Source organism: Phragmites australis, chromosome 10 (assembly GCF_958298935.1).
Source record: "Phragmites australis chromosome 10, lpPhrAust1.1, whole genome shotgun sequence".
In the NCBI taxonomy this organism is placed as follows: domain Eukaryota; kingdom Viridiplantae; phylum Streptophyta; class Magnoliopsida; order Poales; family Poaceae; genus Phragmites; species Phragmites australis.
The window spans coordinates 6,793,490-6,812,235 of NC_084930.1; the positions used below are offsets into that span (position 1 = coordinate 6,793,490).

The following is an 18,746-nucleotide window of genomic DNA, read 5'->3' on the forward strand; positions in this document are numbered from 1 at the left end:
GCTGCCAAAATTGATCCAGATCGTGATGTAACAATTTTATAGTCCTTTTGTTTATTTTGTATTCTTTTGTAACATACTGGTGTATCAACGCCATTTTGCAAGAAACGCTAAGGGTTATTATTGTTACTATTTGAATAAAATCCCATATCGTATTCATGCTCAGCATGCCCATCGTCGCTGTTTGGTGGGAGTTCTTTTGACATTACAGCGATTGCAAATAGCGCCTGCATGCAGGTGCTTTAACGAGAATAGATACACTTATTACACTCCTGGAAAATACTGAACAATTTTCAGAGCTTGAGGCTGATAGTAAAAAACGCTGTAACCAAATTCAACGGTGCGTAATTGAGCACCAAGCTCTAGCAAGTGAACACATAAAATGGCAAACATCAAGGCCCCATTTGAATCGCGGGAATTTGGTAGGATAGGAAACATCCCGTCTCAAAGGATATGCGGTTTCCAAAAAAAAAAATGGCTCCAGGAGCCTCATGTAAGAGTATACGCAAATCCATACATCGAGGGACATCCGGTCCAAAGCCCAAAGTACAAAAGAATTCCCTCAAGAATGGTTCGGTGTTGTTGCATTTGCACCTCTGAAGGTAAACAAAAATGAATCTGAGATCATGTGGTTCTCTCAAATAGTATCATTGCTGGCTAGTGTATAGTGACCATCCTTAACACAATCTGTATGCCTGTCGTTGCGACACCACCATTTGTCATGGTGTAAGCTTCCTCTAACCCTAGCTACTAACTTGCTCATCTTTGAGAGAGATCACTCAGACTTACTCTTCAGGGTGTATACATTTCCGACAACTCCGATGACGCTAACAATTATAGACAGCCCCAGCAACCCAAGTGACAGGAACCTCTCTCCGTGCCCCAAGCGACTCCCTTCCTTGTCCAGCCTCAATGCCACCAGGGCCGGGAACATGAACCCCAGTGCCAGCCCAGTCGTCGCCCCGGTGAACTTGAAGGCCATCCAGATGTTGGGTATCATCGTCGAGCCAAGGTAGATTAGCGCCAGGAGCACCACTGTCAATGTGACAGTCTTCTTCCTGCTACGGGTCGCCAGCTCCCCGAAGATCAGTGAGTCCACCGTCTGCCTCAATGAGAAGTGGACGACTGGGAACACGAGGACCAGGTGGATGATATATCCAATCCTGACAATGTAGTTGAGGACCGAGCTGAATCTGATCCCAAGATCCTTGTCGAAGTTGGTGAGCACATCGGACTCCGTGTCATCGCCAAACAAGAGGTACCCTGAGAGGGCAGTCAGGGCATACACCACAACACACAGCACCGTGCTGATCCTCCCAACCTTGTACATGTTCTGAGGAGTCTTCTCCTTGAGCTCATTGTAGATCGGCTGGACATTGAAATGGCAGACGTAGGCGTTGGTCATGATCGGTATCACGACGAGCAGATCTAGCATTGCTGCTCGTGAGCTGAAATCCGGCCCCATCCTTGGCATGCTGATCTTGCCCTCAGCGATCTTGACCAAAGCAATGGTGCAGGAGACCACCACGAACACGATAGCAAGGGCAACCGATGCCGCGGAGGACAAGCTCAGTGAGTCAATCTTCTCTAGAGCGCACAATGGCGCAAGGAAGATCACAAGGACCACCAAGATCAGCAGCTTCCGGTTATCCCACTCGCCATGGCCAATCAACTGATCCATGACGCCGATGTGCTTCAGTGACCCGGACATCACGTCTCCGATGATGATCAGGTACACCACTAGGACTCCAGCGTTGTTGATGATGACACACATCTGCGCCACCACGCTCGCCGGCCGACCGAGCGCCCTGTGCACGACCTCACCGTACGACAGCGCGCGGCAATACGCCGAGAACCTCACAAGCAGCTCGATGGTGATCTCGGAGAGGACCCCCATGGCCAAGATCGAGACGAGCCCGACGGCGACGCCGAGGACCTTCATGGTGGCCGGGAGCGCCATAATGCCGGCACCGATGATGGAGGTCGCGAGGTTGAACACGGCGGCGGGCACGCCGGACCCCTCGGGCGGCCCGGCGGGGCCGTCGCATATGAGCGGCAGCTCGTCGTGCTCCCCGCCGCCGCCCCCGTCCTCGACCTCGCCCAAGAACGAGTCTTGCTTGGAGATCTTGGCGTGGCCGTTGAGGACGTCATTGGATTTGGCCCCGTTGGATTGGAGCTCGATGGAGTGGGAGGTCAACGGGAGCGCCGAGTAATTCGTGTTCATCTTGCCTCTTGGCGCATCAAAGATGGATCACGAAACCAAAAACGCGATGAAAATTAAGGGGAGGGCTTTCTTGGCAAGAGAGAACGCAAGAACAAATTGTGCTAAAATTAAGGGGAGGAAAAGGACCCCAATGCCTGATTCAACCACAAATTGAAGGAAACACGCACCCGATCTCCCCAACCTACAGCTCCAAGAACACAAAATTGCCACAGAAAGGGGAGGAAAAATCTGAGTGCTTTTCTATCGACAGGGGAGAGAGATCTTAGAGGGATACGGTGGGCAATGGTGATTGCTGCTGCACAAAGCTCCTCACTTTACTCCCTCTCTCTTTGCGAGATTTGGATGGTGGGTGAAACAAGAGCTGAAACTTTCTCTCCTCTCTAGAGCGAAGATTGGAGCACACAACCGAGGAAGAAGAGGAATCTTGGAATGATTGAGGGTGGGGGCGTTGAACTGTGGAGAGAGAGAGATATGAGTTTTATCTCTCTTGTTTATTTTGCTTTGTTTCTCGTTTATTTCTACTCGTCCCCTCCAAAACCTGTTCTTTGCTTCTCTCTCATGAAGGTGTCCCTTACACTGAGGAGTACAGTCAATTTACGTTAATGTCTAGTAGGGATAGCTACTCAATGACGTGTGGGTCCAGGGAAGTTGTGGCCCCGAGTGACAGTGGAGGGCAGTTTGGTTGATTGATAAGCTTCTTTGGCTTGACCTCACGCGTCCGGCCACATGGGAGCGCGCGGATACATGTCTTCGATCTGATTGGCCGGCAGCCGGAACTGGGCCCACTTGCTGGCTAGTGGGCACCACCGACCGTGTGGCCCACCTGTCTGTGAGCAGCAATATCATTCCGCCTAGTGTCTCTGGTAGAACAGCTCGTCTAATTCCAATGTCCATCTTGTGGTGTCATGAACGAAAATACTATTGTTTGAAGCGTAGTAAAAATCATCTAAAAAACCGATCAAAAAAAGTAAAAATTAGTTGACTTACGGTGGTTATGGATTGGAGTTCTCTGTTCAAGGAAAACGTCCTTTAACATTGCTAATTGTATCAATTTTGTCGGTCTACTATTAATTCATTTAATGTGATGTAATAGTGATGCATTTAAATTTTATACTCCCTCCGTTTCAAAATAGATAACATATAAGGATTAAAAAAATCAAATTTTATAAATTTTAATCAATAATTACTCAAATTATGCGCATAACAATAGATTATTATTTCATGTATCTTTTAATTAGATAGTTATTTGTAGTAATTAATAATATATTGTAAGAGAAATTAATGATTAAAGCATACTTTAAAAAGTTTTTCTTAAATTCTAATACGCCCAATAAAAAAAAATTGAGGTAGTATATGATTTACTAGTCATTGTGATTTACAAATCGTTTTAGTTTTTTACTTGAATATTTTCCCCTCAAAGTTTTTTAAAAAAAAATTCCCCTCAAAGTTATGTTAACACAAAGTAAGAGTATTCAGGTTGCCCACCTTTTATTTGACACGGGCAATAGCCATCCGTTGAAGCAATCTTCAGTTGACCAGTACAGCTGAAGTTTCGTCGTAGCAACACATAAATATCAAGCGTACCGTCTTGTTTGACTAGCAGAATTGCTTGGAGTCCACCCTCAGCAGTTGGCATGTGAATCATCCTTGGTCCTCAGATTACAATCTTTTTATTAATTGTGATGGTCGTGCAAGGAAGTGACGTTTTTAAAAAGCATGCAGTCGATCAATTCAACTTACAATATCTTGAGTTATCATATTAAATTGTACACTTAGACTCATTTCGTGAAAAAATTATAATATCATAATTTATTTAGCTTCAAACATAGTATTCTTTACCATGAATATGTCCAAACATCACTTTTTTGTGAATTGGAGTGTACTACTGTATTTTCTTTGTGAATTGGAGTGCAATACTGTGTTTTCTAAGCATTGAAGCACATGCTTCCTGCGCTTTGTATGGCACTGTAAAATTGGCTGAAATAAAAGAGTAAACTTCACAAAACTATAACTATTTACATCTAATTATTATAAAATTATAATTTCTAACGAGTTTTATAAAACTATAAGTACTTGTACCTAGTAACACAAAACTACAATTTTTTTTACAAAATTACATTTTTGCGCAAAAATATTTTCACAAAACTACAACTATTTTGCATAAAATAGGTGTAGTTTTATGTAAAAAATGTAGTTTGTGTTACTAATGGTATAAGTATGTGTAGTTTTGTAAAACTCGTTCTATAAATTATAATTTTATTATAGTTAAGGGTAAATAGTTGTAGTTTTATAAAATTTACTCGAAATAAAATTATCTAAGATATCCTAACCTTAAACAATGCTCTTTGTGCCTCTGAGTTGCCTTAATCTGTACTAAAAGAACAAGTACCTTTGCGCCTAAGTCTCAGCAGAATGTTCTTCACACCAAAGCAACAACCTCTGCACACTGCGAAGAAAAGTTGCTCACACTCGTTTCAAGATTGCTGCAATATCCTTTTTTATAGACATTTCAAGCAAATGTCAGTGTCTCAAAATTGTTTCCTTTACTAAAACAGAGAAGCCCTCTTCGTTAATTAATGTTGGATTGGTAGTCTCAGCCTGCTTTGTAAGAAGCGCCATGTGCCACTGTAGAGGTTATGAGTGTAACGTCCTGATTTTTAACATATTAATTTACAGTAAATTTTGGTCTAAATTTAATTTTTTTTATTAATTAAGCTAACTACAATCGAGAAAATATACAATTGAATGTGTGTTACTTGGTTAAGTATTTCAAAATACACTAAATTGCTTACTAAACTTATCTGTGCGTTGAATTGTTCATGTGCATTAAATTCTAGTCCAATACAAACCATAATTCAAATATACCTATTTGAATTTATACCAAGTCCAAAGTTAAATCCAAATTCAAACCTCCCCTTTGAATTATTCCAAAAATATTTTCTTTTTTTCCTTTTTCTTTTTCTTCCCCACGTTAAACTCCCCCCCCCCCCGCTCTCTCTTTGCGCAGCCCAACCCGCAGCCCAATCATCCCGGCTTCTTCTCCGCACCACTCACGCTTCGGCCGTAGACGCACCATCAGCCCAGCTTCGCCCGCACCCACGCGGCGTCACACCATCCACGCGCCGCCCATTGGACGTCACGTCACCATGCCTTCTCTCTCGTCAGCGCGACGACGCCACGTTGTTTGCCACACCACCGCGGCGGCCAACCCATTCAATGCTCCGATGACTTTCTCGCACGTCCCTCCGCACTCTCGCTCTCTCTTCCCTCTCTCTGTCCTCACAGCACGCCGCCCGAGAGCCTGACGCCGCTAGACTTCCATGATCTCGCGCGCGCGAGACCGACGCAGTCCTGCCACCACCGCAGAGAAGCCGCACCGCACCTTCTCGCCGCCATCGCCTCTCTGTGCCACGTCTCGTTCCTTGCCACCTTACTATGCTCCCTCTCCTTCTATAAACAGAACAGCTCGGCCTCCATTTCTGTGTTTCCCCACAACGCTGCAACCACAGCACCGTCGCCACGCCATTGCTCTGCCACCGTACCTCCACCGTCGTTGTTTCTCCCCCACGAGCTATCGAGGAGTACCAACAGGTCGCCATCATCCCTGTGCCACCCTCCATCGCCCAGGAGCCTGATGGGATCACGCTAGCGTCATGATTGTGATTTTGGTGATTAATGACAACATAGTTAATGTGACTAACATGTTTGTCAAGAATATATATCAGTAGGTCTCATGGATGCAATACATGAAGAAGTTACCGAAGCCGGGATAAAGTTTGGTTGAATTGGAAAAAGTCCCAGGAGAAATGACTTGACCGGATGGTCCAATGTTCACATGATTGAACACACCGGAGCATTGTGTCTAGAGGCATTTGACCTCACCAGATTATTCGGTGATGAGAGGAATTTTGCACCAGAGCATTTAACAGAAGAGTCATTTTTCAAAGAAATTTGAAGTTACATGTATCGAATTGTCCGGTGATCTGAAGAACGCATAAACCAGACTATTTAACAGAAGGATTGTTTTTCTGGAGAAAATATGAGTTGAACTGACCGGATTGTCCGGTGACTTAAAGGAGTTATCACCGGACTATTTAATAGAAGCTTGGTATTTTCGGCGGAAATGGATTAACCCACCGTATAGTTCGGTGATGAAGTGACAGAGCATTGTGTCCAGAAACATTTGACCTCACCGGATTGTCCGGTGATGAGACGAATTTTGCACTGGAGCATTTAATAGAAGAGTTATTTTTCAAAGAAATTTGAAGTTACATGCACCGGATTGTCCGGTGCTTTAAAGGACGCATACACTAGACTATTTAACAGAAGGACTGTTTTTCTGGAGAAAATCTGAGTTGAACTAATCGGATTGTCCGGTGACTTAAAGGAGTTATCACCAGACTATTTAACAGAAGCTTGGTATTTTCAGAGGAAATGGATTAAAACACCGGATAGTCCGGTGATGAAGTGATGTGCACCGGATGCTTACACCAGAGCAATTTACACAGAGAAGAAGGAAAGGCTCGGATGGCTCAGGACAATTCACCGGATAGTCCGGTGATGAAGAGGATGTATACACCGGAGTATCCGGTGTTCAGAAGAACTCTAAGTGGAGTTCCAACGGCTAGTTTCTGAGAATATACACACCGGATGGTCCGGTGCTTGTACCTCTGTTAACCCTGGATCATCCGGCGTTCACAGAATATGTGACATGTTGAGATAATGGCTATTCTGCGGCGTTGAGGTTATAAATAACTCTCCACTTATTCATTTGGAGTAGCTGGAGTCCAGAGAAACCCTTGTATACCTAAGAAGACATCTAAGCCATCCAAGAGCATAAAGTGTTGATCCAAGGCGATTAAGCACACTATTAGCAAGTGATTAGTGCTTATAGGACTAGAAAGAAGAGTTGCTAAGTGCTGTAACTTAGAGTGTGGATCAAGAAGTGATCCAAACTTATACCTCTAGGTAAGTCGGTACCTTAGAGTCTTTGTGACCCTCCGACTTGGTGTGGAGCGATAGCAAGAGGATTGTGCAGGGACACGAAGGCACTTGTCTTTGTGACTAAAGCTCCGAAGTGAAGACGACGTACAAGTGACCGGAAAAGAGGTTAGTGGTGAGATCTCGCCTTGGTGGCTTGATGACTCATCATGCTTGAGGCTTTGTCTTGCTGACTTGGTATCTCAAGAGCCATGACTGAAAGAGACTTGGCGACCAGGAGTATATCATTTGTGGTGCTACAACGTGGACTAGGGGTAGCTTGTGTGCCACCGATACCACGAGATAAAAATTCCTCGTGCCGAGTTTGTCTCTCTACCTCATTTATATTTCCGCATTTACTTACTTACAATTTATCTTGTAATTCTCTTAAGCGGTAGATTAGACACACTAGATAAGTCTGAAGCACATTTAGATAGAAATTGAGATAGGCATATCTTGTAAAAGTTTTGGAGCCAATAGTTTTAAGTGTCCTAATTCACCCCCCCCCCCCTCTTAGGACGCCCTCGATTCCCTTTAGCTCCGCCGTCACCGCTCCATCGCATCACCGACCATCGTCCAGCTTCTCGCTGTTTTCAAGCTCGGTGAGCATCCCCGCCCCCTCGCACAACCTCCTGGCTAGCATGCCACCGTCCTAGTGCTCTCTCCTCGCATGACTGCGTGCAGCAGCGTGTTTTTTCCTTCCGCCGCCATGCCATGGTTACCGTCGACATGGATTTATTATCGCCTGTGATATGTATTACGCTTTTCCAAATTGTTTGTAGTAGTTAATCATATCAAAAAATTAGCATGTCTAAAATATCATCATCCAGAATATATATAACTCTAAAAATTACCTGTCGTTATCTATATTAACATCGGATGACGTCTTGATATCTAGCATCCTTAGGATTGAATACGTCTCCTCGGTGATGTCATCTTAAAATGCATCTCTTCGGAGATATCAATTCACTATTTATCAAATTAACCCATGTACCATGTTTCCTTGATGGTTGTGAAACCCTTGATGTCGTGTAAGATATGACGTAAGATGTGTAAAAATAGATAAAAATTGTTTTAGCGAGGGCTTGACGAGTAGTCCTCCGATCGAGGATGCTCTTGGGGGCTTTAGTTACCTTTGTGATATTTATTGACAGAAGATACCTACCCTGACCGTTTAGGAATCAAGTCATTGTGTCATCATGCTTAGTCACCCCCGTGTAACTATACGTCCTGTTATAGGCAGAACTTGACTTTTCTTTTACCAAACTGGTTTGTGTATCATACTAGGAGGCTGAGAGCAACGAGATGTCAGGTGATCATCTGTTCCTCTGTTTGAATGTTTCAAGAACCGTCAAAAGACTTAAAAAAGAAAGGGGACCAACATTCAGTACAAGGCACCTGGTGCTTAGGGTGTCTTGTAAAAACCCTGACAAAAAAGGTGATTTAAGTGTCTCGATATGTTTTGCTCCTCCGCTTGCAATGATTTGACGGATGGGATATCGCATGAGTACACTGTACAACCTCTGTAAAGTATAAAACTATTTGAATAACCGTGTCCAAGGGCATTGACATATGAAAGTAATAACCCTGATGATTAGACTCTAGATGCGTGTGTCTTGATAAATGAGTGTGTAGACTAGATGCCCGTATGATGAGATTGTTAACTCAATCCATCAGGATCTGTGTGGTACTAGAGATACACCACATATGATGATAGAAACTACACAGTGAGGTGTAACCCCTCACAGAACCGAAAACCATATATATGACTTGTTACCTAGTTTCAAACTATTTTAAAGTTAATAGTAGAGAATACAATTGAATCTCAACATAAATTACTTTGCGCTTAAAACTAAGTCATAAAATCTTATACTTAAATTGCCCTTTATGCATCTATAAAATATTTAAAATAGTACAAATTTTTTTAAATACCTCTCGTACTCATGCTATAAGCTGACTTTGCTAGAGAAAAAGACGAAGATAAAGAATAAACTTAGAAGTCATGTTTGCATCCTAACTGCATGTGAGCTAGGTAATTATTTCCGTTATGTTTCTGTTGACCGTTAAACCAAGTTTGTAATATAACTTATAGTTTATAAACATTTTATACTCTAAACCTTAATACTTTATATACGAAGTTTAACTGTAATGTCACGATTATTATACTATAATACGTATCACCTAATTGATCTAGGAGATCCCGGATGTAAGATCTTACAATGGGATAGTCAAGATACAGTGCTGCTCAGTTGCCACTGTCTCCAGATGATGGTTTCTTTGCTACATCAGACATAATATTGGAGAGTAATCAAGTAGCATAAGCTGCAAAATTATGTAGTTCATCCGGATCTGGAATGATGGAAATATGAGCTTCTTTGGGAAGTGAGCCATCCTCCACGGTGGGTTCTGCTTCAGCAGGCAACTTGTTGCAGTGGATGGAGAGAGTGCGTTTTTCTTGATGAAACAACCTGCAAGCAAAACAAGATAACAAGCTAAGACAATGCAAAGAGCAAAGATAGGGATTACCAGGAGGAGAATGCGAGTACTTACGGGTTTTTGCAAAGCATTGGGCTTGGGACTGTTACAACATATTTGCAGGAAGAGATCTCCTTGATTGAACTGATCAGTACTACTGTGGGCTCCGAGCAAATAAATCTAACCTGTAGGAAGAATGCAATATATGCAGTCAAATGTACTGAAGTGGATATTATGGAGATCAAAATTGCTTTGCTTAGAAACACAATCATCATAGACTCATAATCTTCAAATTCTTTTTTACCTCTGTCTCCCGGGGTATATCTGTCAAATCACAGACAGTCCCATTTGTATAGAAGTGGACATGATACCTGCAACAAAACAGGAACAGCAAACATTCATTCAAGTGAAGTTTGCTTCCAGATATACTATGCCTCCACATTTTCAAGAGGTTATAGTATAATAGCACCTCTTAGAAATATCTTTCAGGTGATGGTCTTCATCAGCAAACTCGGAGGTTCTATTCTCATGGTAAGCAGTAGTCGCATCATCATCATATTCACCTAGAACATATTCTTGAATAATCTTCAATAAGAGAAACACAATTTACACAGCAGTTCTAGAGCTCTAGCAACTATAAATTGCATATATGACACAGTCAAAGCATAAAGAGATTACAAAACTAACTTATTAGTAGATGTAAAAGCAAGCAATTCTTGGACTCAAACAACCCAGATTTTGTTTCAGATGATGGATAGAAAGATCAACAAAATTACAAAAGTTACAGGCCTAGGCCAAAAAGAGAGAACAAACAGAATTCATAAGGTCACCAACCTTCTCGCCCTCTACATGAACCTGTCGAATTTTCCCATGATAACAGAATTCATAAGACCACCAACCTTCGTGCTGTGTCAAAATAAAATAATAATCAGATTTTTTTTCAGGCATTATTTTTACCAGAAACACATGCACATGACTGAAAATATGTAATGTGTGCTCATGCATAGAACAAAAAGTTGCATGCTCACCCTGTAGAAGCATTGATCCTTGAGAACCTCGAGCAGTTCATCTGGCTCCTTTGGCTTAATTCTCTGTTCACTTTCTATTATAACGTTAGTCACATTTTGTGGGAGAATTGACTTCATTGTTTTAGTTTCTTCCACTGGTAGGAAGCATGTATATTGTTTCCCCTCATGGCTAGTCATTGGTACAGATTCCTGGCCATTCTCCTGTTAGATAAACCATAATTATCTACAGTTAGGATAACAGGGATTACGTTTGAATTGTGCCAAGCAGAAACCTTTAGAGCAAAAACTTAAGTTAGAAAAGTTTAAAAAAGTGGTTTTCGGACAAAAGGACATGATTTAGCAGAAACATGGCCAATTAACATTGCCTAAATCATAATTGCTTACTTTTCACAACCATTGACCAACCGTACTACAGTTTACGACAATGTCTCATACTTCCAGCACGTAGACTACATTGGTGATGTCTCATACTTCCAACATGTAAACTACATTGACAAGTTCGCGTATTTCTGTCATGGTTCTTAATTTAAGAACGCTTTAATTCTAGTTCACTAGAACATACATAATCAACTGCAAAAAAATAGAGCTGGGACTAATGAAAGCTCCTGTTTTGCTACAACAGGGATCATGCCTTTAAAAGAAATCTTACCGGATGGAACGGCGAATCAACAGAATGGAACTCGACACGGTGCCCCGGCTCCCGCGAACTCCGTCCAAATGGCACACCTGACGACCAACACAATTCAGTAATACTTCGAGAGCGAATTAGCAATCACCAAAAGAAATTCATAAAAAAACACGAGTATAAACCTCAAAGAATCCTATCAAAGTATCAACCTATTAGCATATTTCTAGATCGCACGCACGCGAATGAAGAGCCTTTTCAGTTACAGGGTGCTAGATCTAGCCAAGAAAGGTGCAGTACAGGGATGTGCAGGAAATCGCTTCTTCGGTCGAGAACGTATCAAGGGCCATGCTAAGTGCAGCAAAGAATTGCTGGATTTGGATTCGGGAAGACAAGAACCAGGGATAGGTTCAATGGCAGCGCCGGGGAGATCTAGCAAGGCCCTGATGTGCTCACCTGAAGTGGTGAAGATCTGGTCGGCAGCGACCGTTCCGACGACCAGGAAGAAGAGCAGCGCACGCACCCGGCCGGCGAAGCCCATCGGAGGCGGCGGACGGCTCTCTCTTCCGGCGTCTCGTCACTCGTCAGCGCCCGTTTCTTCGAGTCGGGGTACCAGCAGTTAGCCCTGGAGAGTGGAGACCCGTGCGAGCATGTCTTTACGCCTTCAAGGCATCATTCACGCCTTCTTTGGTCGTTCACAGACTCTGAACTCCTGCCTAAGAATACGCTTTCATAAGCAGTTCGTGTAGTTCGGTAACCCTCCCCTTGGTGCACGGTTACGCTTAACTGGCCTCGACTCTCGATGAGCAAACACGCGCTGTTTCCCGGACGCGGCGCGAGCTGGCGAGCGCGAACAGTATACCCTCCCCTGAACTAACCCGCGCGTGCATGCCTGCTAACTCTGAACCGCGCGTGGTGGCGAGCGCAACCGGCCGCAACACCGCAGTAGTGTGAACTGCCCGCCGCAGCTAAACGGACGTGCTTCGCCGTTGGCCGTCGCGGGCGTTGAGCGCCGCGTGCCGCGTGCGCGTCTGCGATTATAAGCCGATCAAGCGCTCCGGATCGATGTGGAGCTAGAGCGCTAGATGGTGCCTGATCTTTCGATGTTACTGCCGCCGTCGCTGAGCATCTCGAAGGCGATGACGGAGCCGGCAGCGTCGGAACAGCCCGCCGACGTCGCTGCTCTCCGCGGCGGCGCAGGAGACGATGACGCCCCAGAAGAGCAACGCCACCAAGAAGCCGCGGCAGCTGCTTCGCCTCCCGCCCGTCAGCCGCAGCAGCGGCAACGCCGACAAGAGGAATGGTGCCACAGCCACGGCCGTGTCCACGGAGCCCGCCGAGCGCACGGGCCGCACGGCGAAAAAGCGGATGCGGCAGGCGCTGGCGAAGAGGGTCGCCACGCACATGCTGAAGCAGGGAACGCCTTCTGACGAGAGGAGCCAGAAGGTCCTGGCGTGCTGCTACCCGCGGCTCCCTCCGGGCCTGCGCTGCGCGCTGTACCAGGCCGGCGCGCCGGGCCCAGGGCGTGTGGGCGCGGCGGTGGGTGGGCGTTCAGCGAGTACGCGCGGTGGCGCAGGCACGTGTGGTGTGGATGCCCAGCCGGTTCTACCTGGAGTGCGTCGAGGAGCACTGATCGAACTGTTTTGTTCCGGTGAGATGCGTGTAGATTTTAATGCTTGGTCTTAGCGAGGATCAGAACAAGTAATTGAAAGGGACGTGAATGTAATTGATGCGTGCATGTATGGACCATTTTCAATTACACTTGTAGTGTGTGTTTTTTTAATGAAGGAATAAAATTTATTCCGGTTTCTATACAAGGTTATTTATGTAGCCGTTTATTATTAAAATTTTGATATAATATCCGGTATTTCGGATAAATTATGAAAAAACAAAATTATCCTCAAATAGGCCGATAGAAGATATGCAAAAAGTCTATTCTTAACAGCCAATCATATCGGACGTAGATCTTCATAATTGTTGTTTTCAATCTTTGATATGCATCCTTTATAAGAGGCGGATCTTCCGCCTTTTGTAACAAAGACCAAAAATGAATCTAGTGTATTTAAAAAGAACATGTATGGAAGAATAAACTTTTACCTTATTAAAGATAACATCATTTCGGCTTACCCAAATAACTCAACAAAGAGCATTAGCTCCAACCAAAACATGGTTTCTAAGTTTTTTGCTCATCCCATTAAGCCAGCTACCAAACATATTTGAGACACTTGTTGGTGAATTTAAGCCAAATGTAATTTGAACTGTTCACTAAATAAATTTAGCAGCACGACATTCGAAAGATAGATGTTGTATTGTTTCCTCATGATGACAGTAATAATATGTGGTATTACATTCCCAACTCGTTTTGCTAGAATATCTTTGGTTAGAGTCTTTCCATTGAAGAGGAACTATAAGAACACTTTGATCTTTAGTTGAAGTTTTAGCTTACAAAGATATAAGTTATTTGGAATGACTAAATCACTAATCAAAGCTCTATACATCGATCGGACTGTGAATCTTCTATGTTGATATAAAGACCATTGAAACATATCCCTACTACCATTAAGTTGGACATTTGTCAACTTAAGAAGCAAGTCATTCCAAGCTGTCAGGTTATTTCGAATCAAAGTTCTTCTGAAAGCAATATTAAGGGGCCGTGTCCTAAAAACATCTGCAACCGTTGCATTCTTCATGTATGCAATATGAAATGATGAAGGATATAGCTGCTTCAGAGGTGTTTGTCCTAGCCAAACATCCTTCTAAAATCTTATCTGAGACCCACTATTCAAATTAAAGGAACCTAGCCTAAGAAAATCATATTTGACTGCCATGAGGCCAATCCAAAACTGGGAATCTCCAGGCCTATGCTCCAATTGAACAATTATCTTGTTTCTCAGATATTTTTTTCTCAATAAATCTTGCCAAACTCCTTCTTCATTTATTAATCTAAACAGTCGTTTACTAAGCAAGTACTTATTTTGTAGTTCTAAGTTGAGGATACCCAATCCTCCTTGATCCTTAGTCATGCAAAGAATGCTCTATTTCTCAAGTCTATACTTTTTCTTATGCTCATCAAATTACCAAAAGAAATTAGAATGATAATAATTGAGTTTCTTTAAGATCCTTTTAGGCACTTTAAAGAAAGACAACATAAACATAGGTAGGCTCCTTAAAACTGAGTTTATAAGAACAAGATGACCCTCATAAGATAAATGATTTTCTTTCCAATAGCTCAATTTTCTCAGGAATCTTTCTTTGATTTCTTTTCAATCTTTGTTCAAAAGTATTTTATGATGCATAGGGGTACCTAAATATTTAAAGGGGAATGTTTCATAGTTGCATCCAAAAATTTATGAATAATCGGCCTCAAATTCTTTGGCATTATCAAAACAAAACAATTCACTTTTATGGAAATTTATTTCCAAGCCAGATAACTATTCAAAAGCACATAGCAACAATTTTATATTTTTTGTTCTAATTTAAATTGTGATCCATAAAAAGAATTGTATCATCAGCATACTGTAAGATAGAGAGACCATTTTCAATAAGATTAGAGATGACACCTGCAATTTGCCCCTCCTCTTTAGCTTGTTCAATGAGAATGGTCAACATATCCACAATCACATTGAATAAAATTGGAGATACGGGATCTCCATGTCCCAGACCCTTTTTTGTTTGAAAGTAATGCCCTATGTCATCATTAACTTTTATCCCTACATTTCCTCCAGAAACCACTTGTTCTACCCATGTACACTATTTAGAGGAGAAGCCTTTCATTCGTAGGGTCTATTGTAAAAAGGTCTATTTTACCTTGTTATATGCCTTCTTAAAATCTAATTTAAGAACAATACCATCCGATTTCTTCATGTGCATCTCATGGATAGTTTCATGTAAGACTACAACACCTTCCATAAAATATCTCCTACACAGAAAGGCAATTTAAGTCAGTCTAATGACTTTTTAAGCTATTAAAGTTATTCTATTAGTCAAGACTTTAGTAAAAATCTTGAAGCTAACATTTAACAAGCAGATCAACCAGTACTGCTGAATTTGCATTGCTTCACTACGTTTCGGCAATAAGGTTAATACCCCAAAATTTACGCTAAAAAGAGGCAGCGCACCAGAGTGAAACTCTTTAAATAAAAAAGGTCATCTTTAATAACTTACTAGAAACTTTAATAAATTCTGCAGGAAAGCTATCTAAGCCAGGTGCTTTATTAAGTTCTATCTTGAAATTTTCTTCTTTGACTTCTTTTTTGGTGAAAAACGTAGTTAACATTTCATTTTCAACTTTAGACACTTGAGGGATGTCGTCACAATATGTTTTTTAAAGGATAATGATGCCGCCTAGACAGGAGATGAATAGGCGTTTTTATATAAAAAAATTTATCTCCTTTTACCATTGATCTAAACTTGGAGTGAAAAATAAACTAACATATTTTTCACAAGTAAAAATCCTAAATACGCTAGTCTTAACTAGTGCACAATCATCCATAAATAACTATAGAGATCACAATCATGGTGTAACAAAGATTACTCGAATCTAGTAAAAGATATGCAAGAAAATATTAATTGAAAAATCCTGATTGTACAGTATCTGAAGTTTCTGGGTTAAATCCGGAACCTCCAAGTTCAACAGACAATAAACTCGAAATTGAAATTAAACAGCGCCTAAAGGGTTCTAGCTCAAATCAAGTGAAGTTGTGTGTTCCAAGTGATGATTCCAAGTAGATCCACAGAGAACCTACAATCAAATGTACACTAACAAGTAGATCGAGCAAAATACACAAATATTAAGTAAGAACATAAGAACATGAAAATAAGAGAGAAGACATACAATTTATTTCTCAAAGTTTGGATAACTCCTCTAGAGGTTCCTATATCTCCGTTGAGAGGCTCGGTCACACTTGAGCCGTATCTCTCTCAATCTTTTTCCTCTCCAAGCTCGGTCACATTTGAGCTTGGCTTCCACTCTAGATTTCTTCCCTTGCGGAGGCGAAATCAAAACCTTCACAAATTTCCTGCGGCACATCACAACCTTAAGTGCTCTCTGGCGATGCCTATCCCCCTAGGAGCTCTAAGCTCCAAGAGTAACAAACGTTTTGCGAACTTCTCGCCGATGAACTCAAGTGCTCAAGAATAGAGTTTAGCTCACTTGGACTCAATCTTTCAATCTCTCAACCCAACTCATTTTTCTTCTCAAATCACATATTAGATCGAAGTGGGAGGGAGTTCTTTTGGCTTCAAAAGGCTTTTCTTTCGTGCCCAAGTAGCAGCAAAAAAGAATAGGGGTGAGAGAGTATATATATCCAACCCTAAAAAACTAGCCGTTACACATCTTTTGTACTGATCTGAAGTATCTGGGCCAACCCGGAGTTTCCAGATTGGCACTAGAACGGGTAACCGAGAGCCCTTGTTGGGTTATAACTCGGAGAGTCCGAAACCCATAGTCTCTGGATCAACCCAGAGTATCCAAGTGAAACACTTAAACCCTAATAGACCACTTGGCTCTAAACCTCACCCGGAGACTCCGGACAACCCGGAGTATCCGGTTTTAGCATAGCTGGCTCTCCGAAAAAACGACGGTAACTTTTTATCTCGAAGTCTGATTTTAACGATTTTAGACTCTATGGAAAACTTATTCAGAGGGCTACATATCCCAACTGAATTCATGACCTCAGACACATTGTATCAAACTAAGAACACTATGAAACCAACTTTAGATACTTCCACACTTTCCGCACCATGCTCCTTAAGCTAACTCTCACTTTGAATTGGCTAGAAAACTCTTGAGTACTGAGACACAACAAATAGCTCACGTTGCATCCCTCTTAATATTACGGCATACCTATACTTAATTTCAAAGATAAAACACATTTGAATCATATTGAGCTTTTGAATATTTTCAAGTACCACTTCTTTCCTTTAAACTTAGAGGGTTACCAACTTTTATATCATCCTCACTCTATCTCTTCTTTATTCTTCATGTGATTGATGTGAATCATTGGTAGTTTCATATGGTCTCGCACGGTATATGTGCAAAGCCTTTACTCGCTCTTCACCACCGTCTTGGTCCTTCGATGTTAAACTATTTGTTGTCCTTCAGCACAAGATGATCCATCGCATTCGAGTCTTACTTGCCATTCACCGTCTTGCCATAGAAAATTATTTTGCATTCAATATCTTTAATAAATTCACTTTATCATATATTGAGTCCAATTTTGTTCTTCACTCTTGGCATATAGAATATCTCAACACAACTCATACCTTCTTATGGATCCTAACCCTGACTCACTCTCAAGCACAAAGTATATGGGTTAGTGAAAGGACAATGATGTTGCATAGAGGGGGTGAATAGATATTTTTCCAAAAATTCGTCCCCTTTTACCGTTGGTCTAAACCTGCAACAGAATATAACTAACAGATTTTTCACAAGTGAAAATCTAAATATGTTAGGCTCAACTAGTACATAAACACCCTAAATAAGTGTGAAAGTTACAATCCTAAGGTGACAAAAAATTATTCAATTCTAGCAAAAGATATACAAGAAAATATTAATTGAAAAACCCTAAAAACACTGTTCACCAGAGTATCCGGGTTAATCCGGATACTTCGGGTTGTACAGTTCCGGAACCTCCTGGTAAATCCGAAATCTCCGGAGTCTGTACAAAAATGAGCTCGAAACTGAAATTAAACAGCGTCTAAAGAGTTCTAGCTCAAATCAAATGAAGTCATGAGTTCCAATTTATCATTCCAGGTAGATCCACGGAGAATCTACAATAAAAAAACACACAAACGAGTAGATCGAGCAATGTGCACAAATATTGAGCAAGAACTCAAATGTAAACAAACCGAAGTGGAGACACAAATATTTGTTTCCCGAAGTTCGGATTCACCACCATGAATTCTACGTCTCCGTTGAGGAAGCTCTAACGAGCTGAGTCTCTTTCAACCACTTTACTCGATCCACTAGGTTTATCTCTTCTCTTGCGGAGGCGAGATCGTCCTTCACAAACTTTCTCGCGGCTCACCACACACACAAGAGCTTACCAGGCAACACCTAGCCGGCTATGAGGCTTCACCTTCAAGAGTAACAAATACTTCAGGAACTTCTTGCCGATGAACTCAAGTGCTCAAGATTGGATTTAGCTCACTTGCACTCAATCTTCTAATCTTTAACCCAACTCACTTTTCTTCTCAAATCACTCACTAAAATGGTGTGGGAAGGAGTTCTTTTGGCTCTAAAAGATTTTTCTTTCGTGCCCTTGCAGTAGCTCCAAAGGATGAGGGTGAGGGGGTATAAATACTCAACCCTAAAAACTAACTGTTACAACACTTTTTGTATTGATCCGGAGTCTCTGGGTCAACCCGGAGACTCCGGGTTGGCACAGGAATGCTTAACCGAGAACCTTGGCCGGAA

At 42.0% G+C, this 18,746-nt stretch overlaps 2 protein-coding genes across 2 annotated transcripts; both read right to left on the bottom strand.

The window, feature by feature from the left end:
• Window positions 1–304: 304 nt before the first annotated feature.
• Window positions 305–2,786, bottom strand: LOC133883364 (amino acid transporter AVT6E-like). The gene has a single exon (XM_062322676.1). The coding sequence runs from the start codon at window positions 2,219–2,221 to the stop codon at window positions 773–775; it is 1,449 nt and encodes a 482-aa protein (XP_062178660.1). The 5' UTR covers window positions 2,222–2,786; the 3' UTR covers window positions 305–772.
• A 6,600-nt stretch (window positions 2,787–9,386) lies between these two features.
• LOC133883572 (protein OS-9 homolog) lies at window positions 9,387–12,020 on the bottom strand. Its single transcript, XM_062322930.1, has 8 exons — window positions 11,786–12,020; window positions 11,354–11,430; window positions 10,705–10,905; window positions 10,511–10,582; window positions 10,146–10,261; window positions 9,981–10,047; window positions 9,752–9,861; window positions 9,387–9,669 (listed from the first exon to the last, which is right to left on the bottom strand). The coding sequence occupies exons 1-8, from the start codon at window positions 11,868–11,870 to the stop codon at window positions 9,510–9,512; spliced, it is 888 nt and encodes a 295-aa protein (XP_062178914.1). The 5' UTR covers window positions 11,871–12,020; the 3' UTR covers window positions 9,387–9,509.
• Window positions 12,021–18,746: the final 6,726 nt, after the last annotated feature.

Excerpts from the sequence above, each read along its gene's own strand:
- LOC133883572 (XM_062322930.1), bottom strand. The coding sequence starts at position 11,870 with ATGGGCTTCGCCGGCCGGGTGCGTGCGCTGCTCTTCTTCCTGGTCGTC. Across the intron at positions 11,431-11,785 it reads CCAGATCTTCACCACTTCAG|GTGTGCCATTTGGACGGAGT; the intron begins GTGAGCACATCA and ends GTTGGTCGTCAG. Across the intron at positions 10,048-10,145 it reads CTGAAAGATATTTCTAAGAG|GTATCATGTCCACTTCTATA; the intron begins GTGCTATTATAC and ends GTTTTGTTGCAG.
- LOC133883364 (XM_062322676.1), bottom strand. The coding sequence starts at position 2,221 with ATGAACACGAATTACTCGGCGCTCCCGTTGACCTCCCACTCCATCGAG.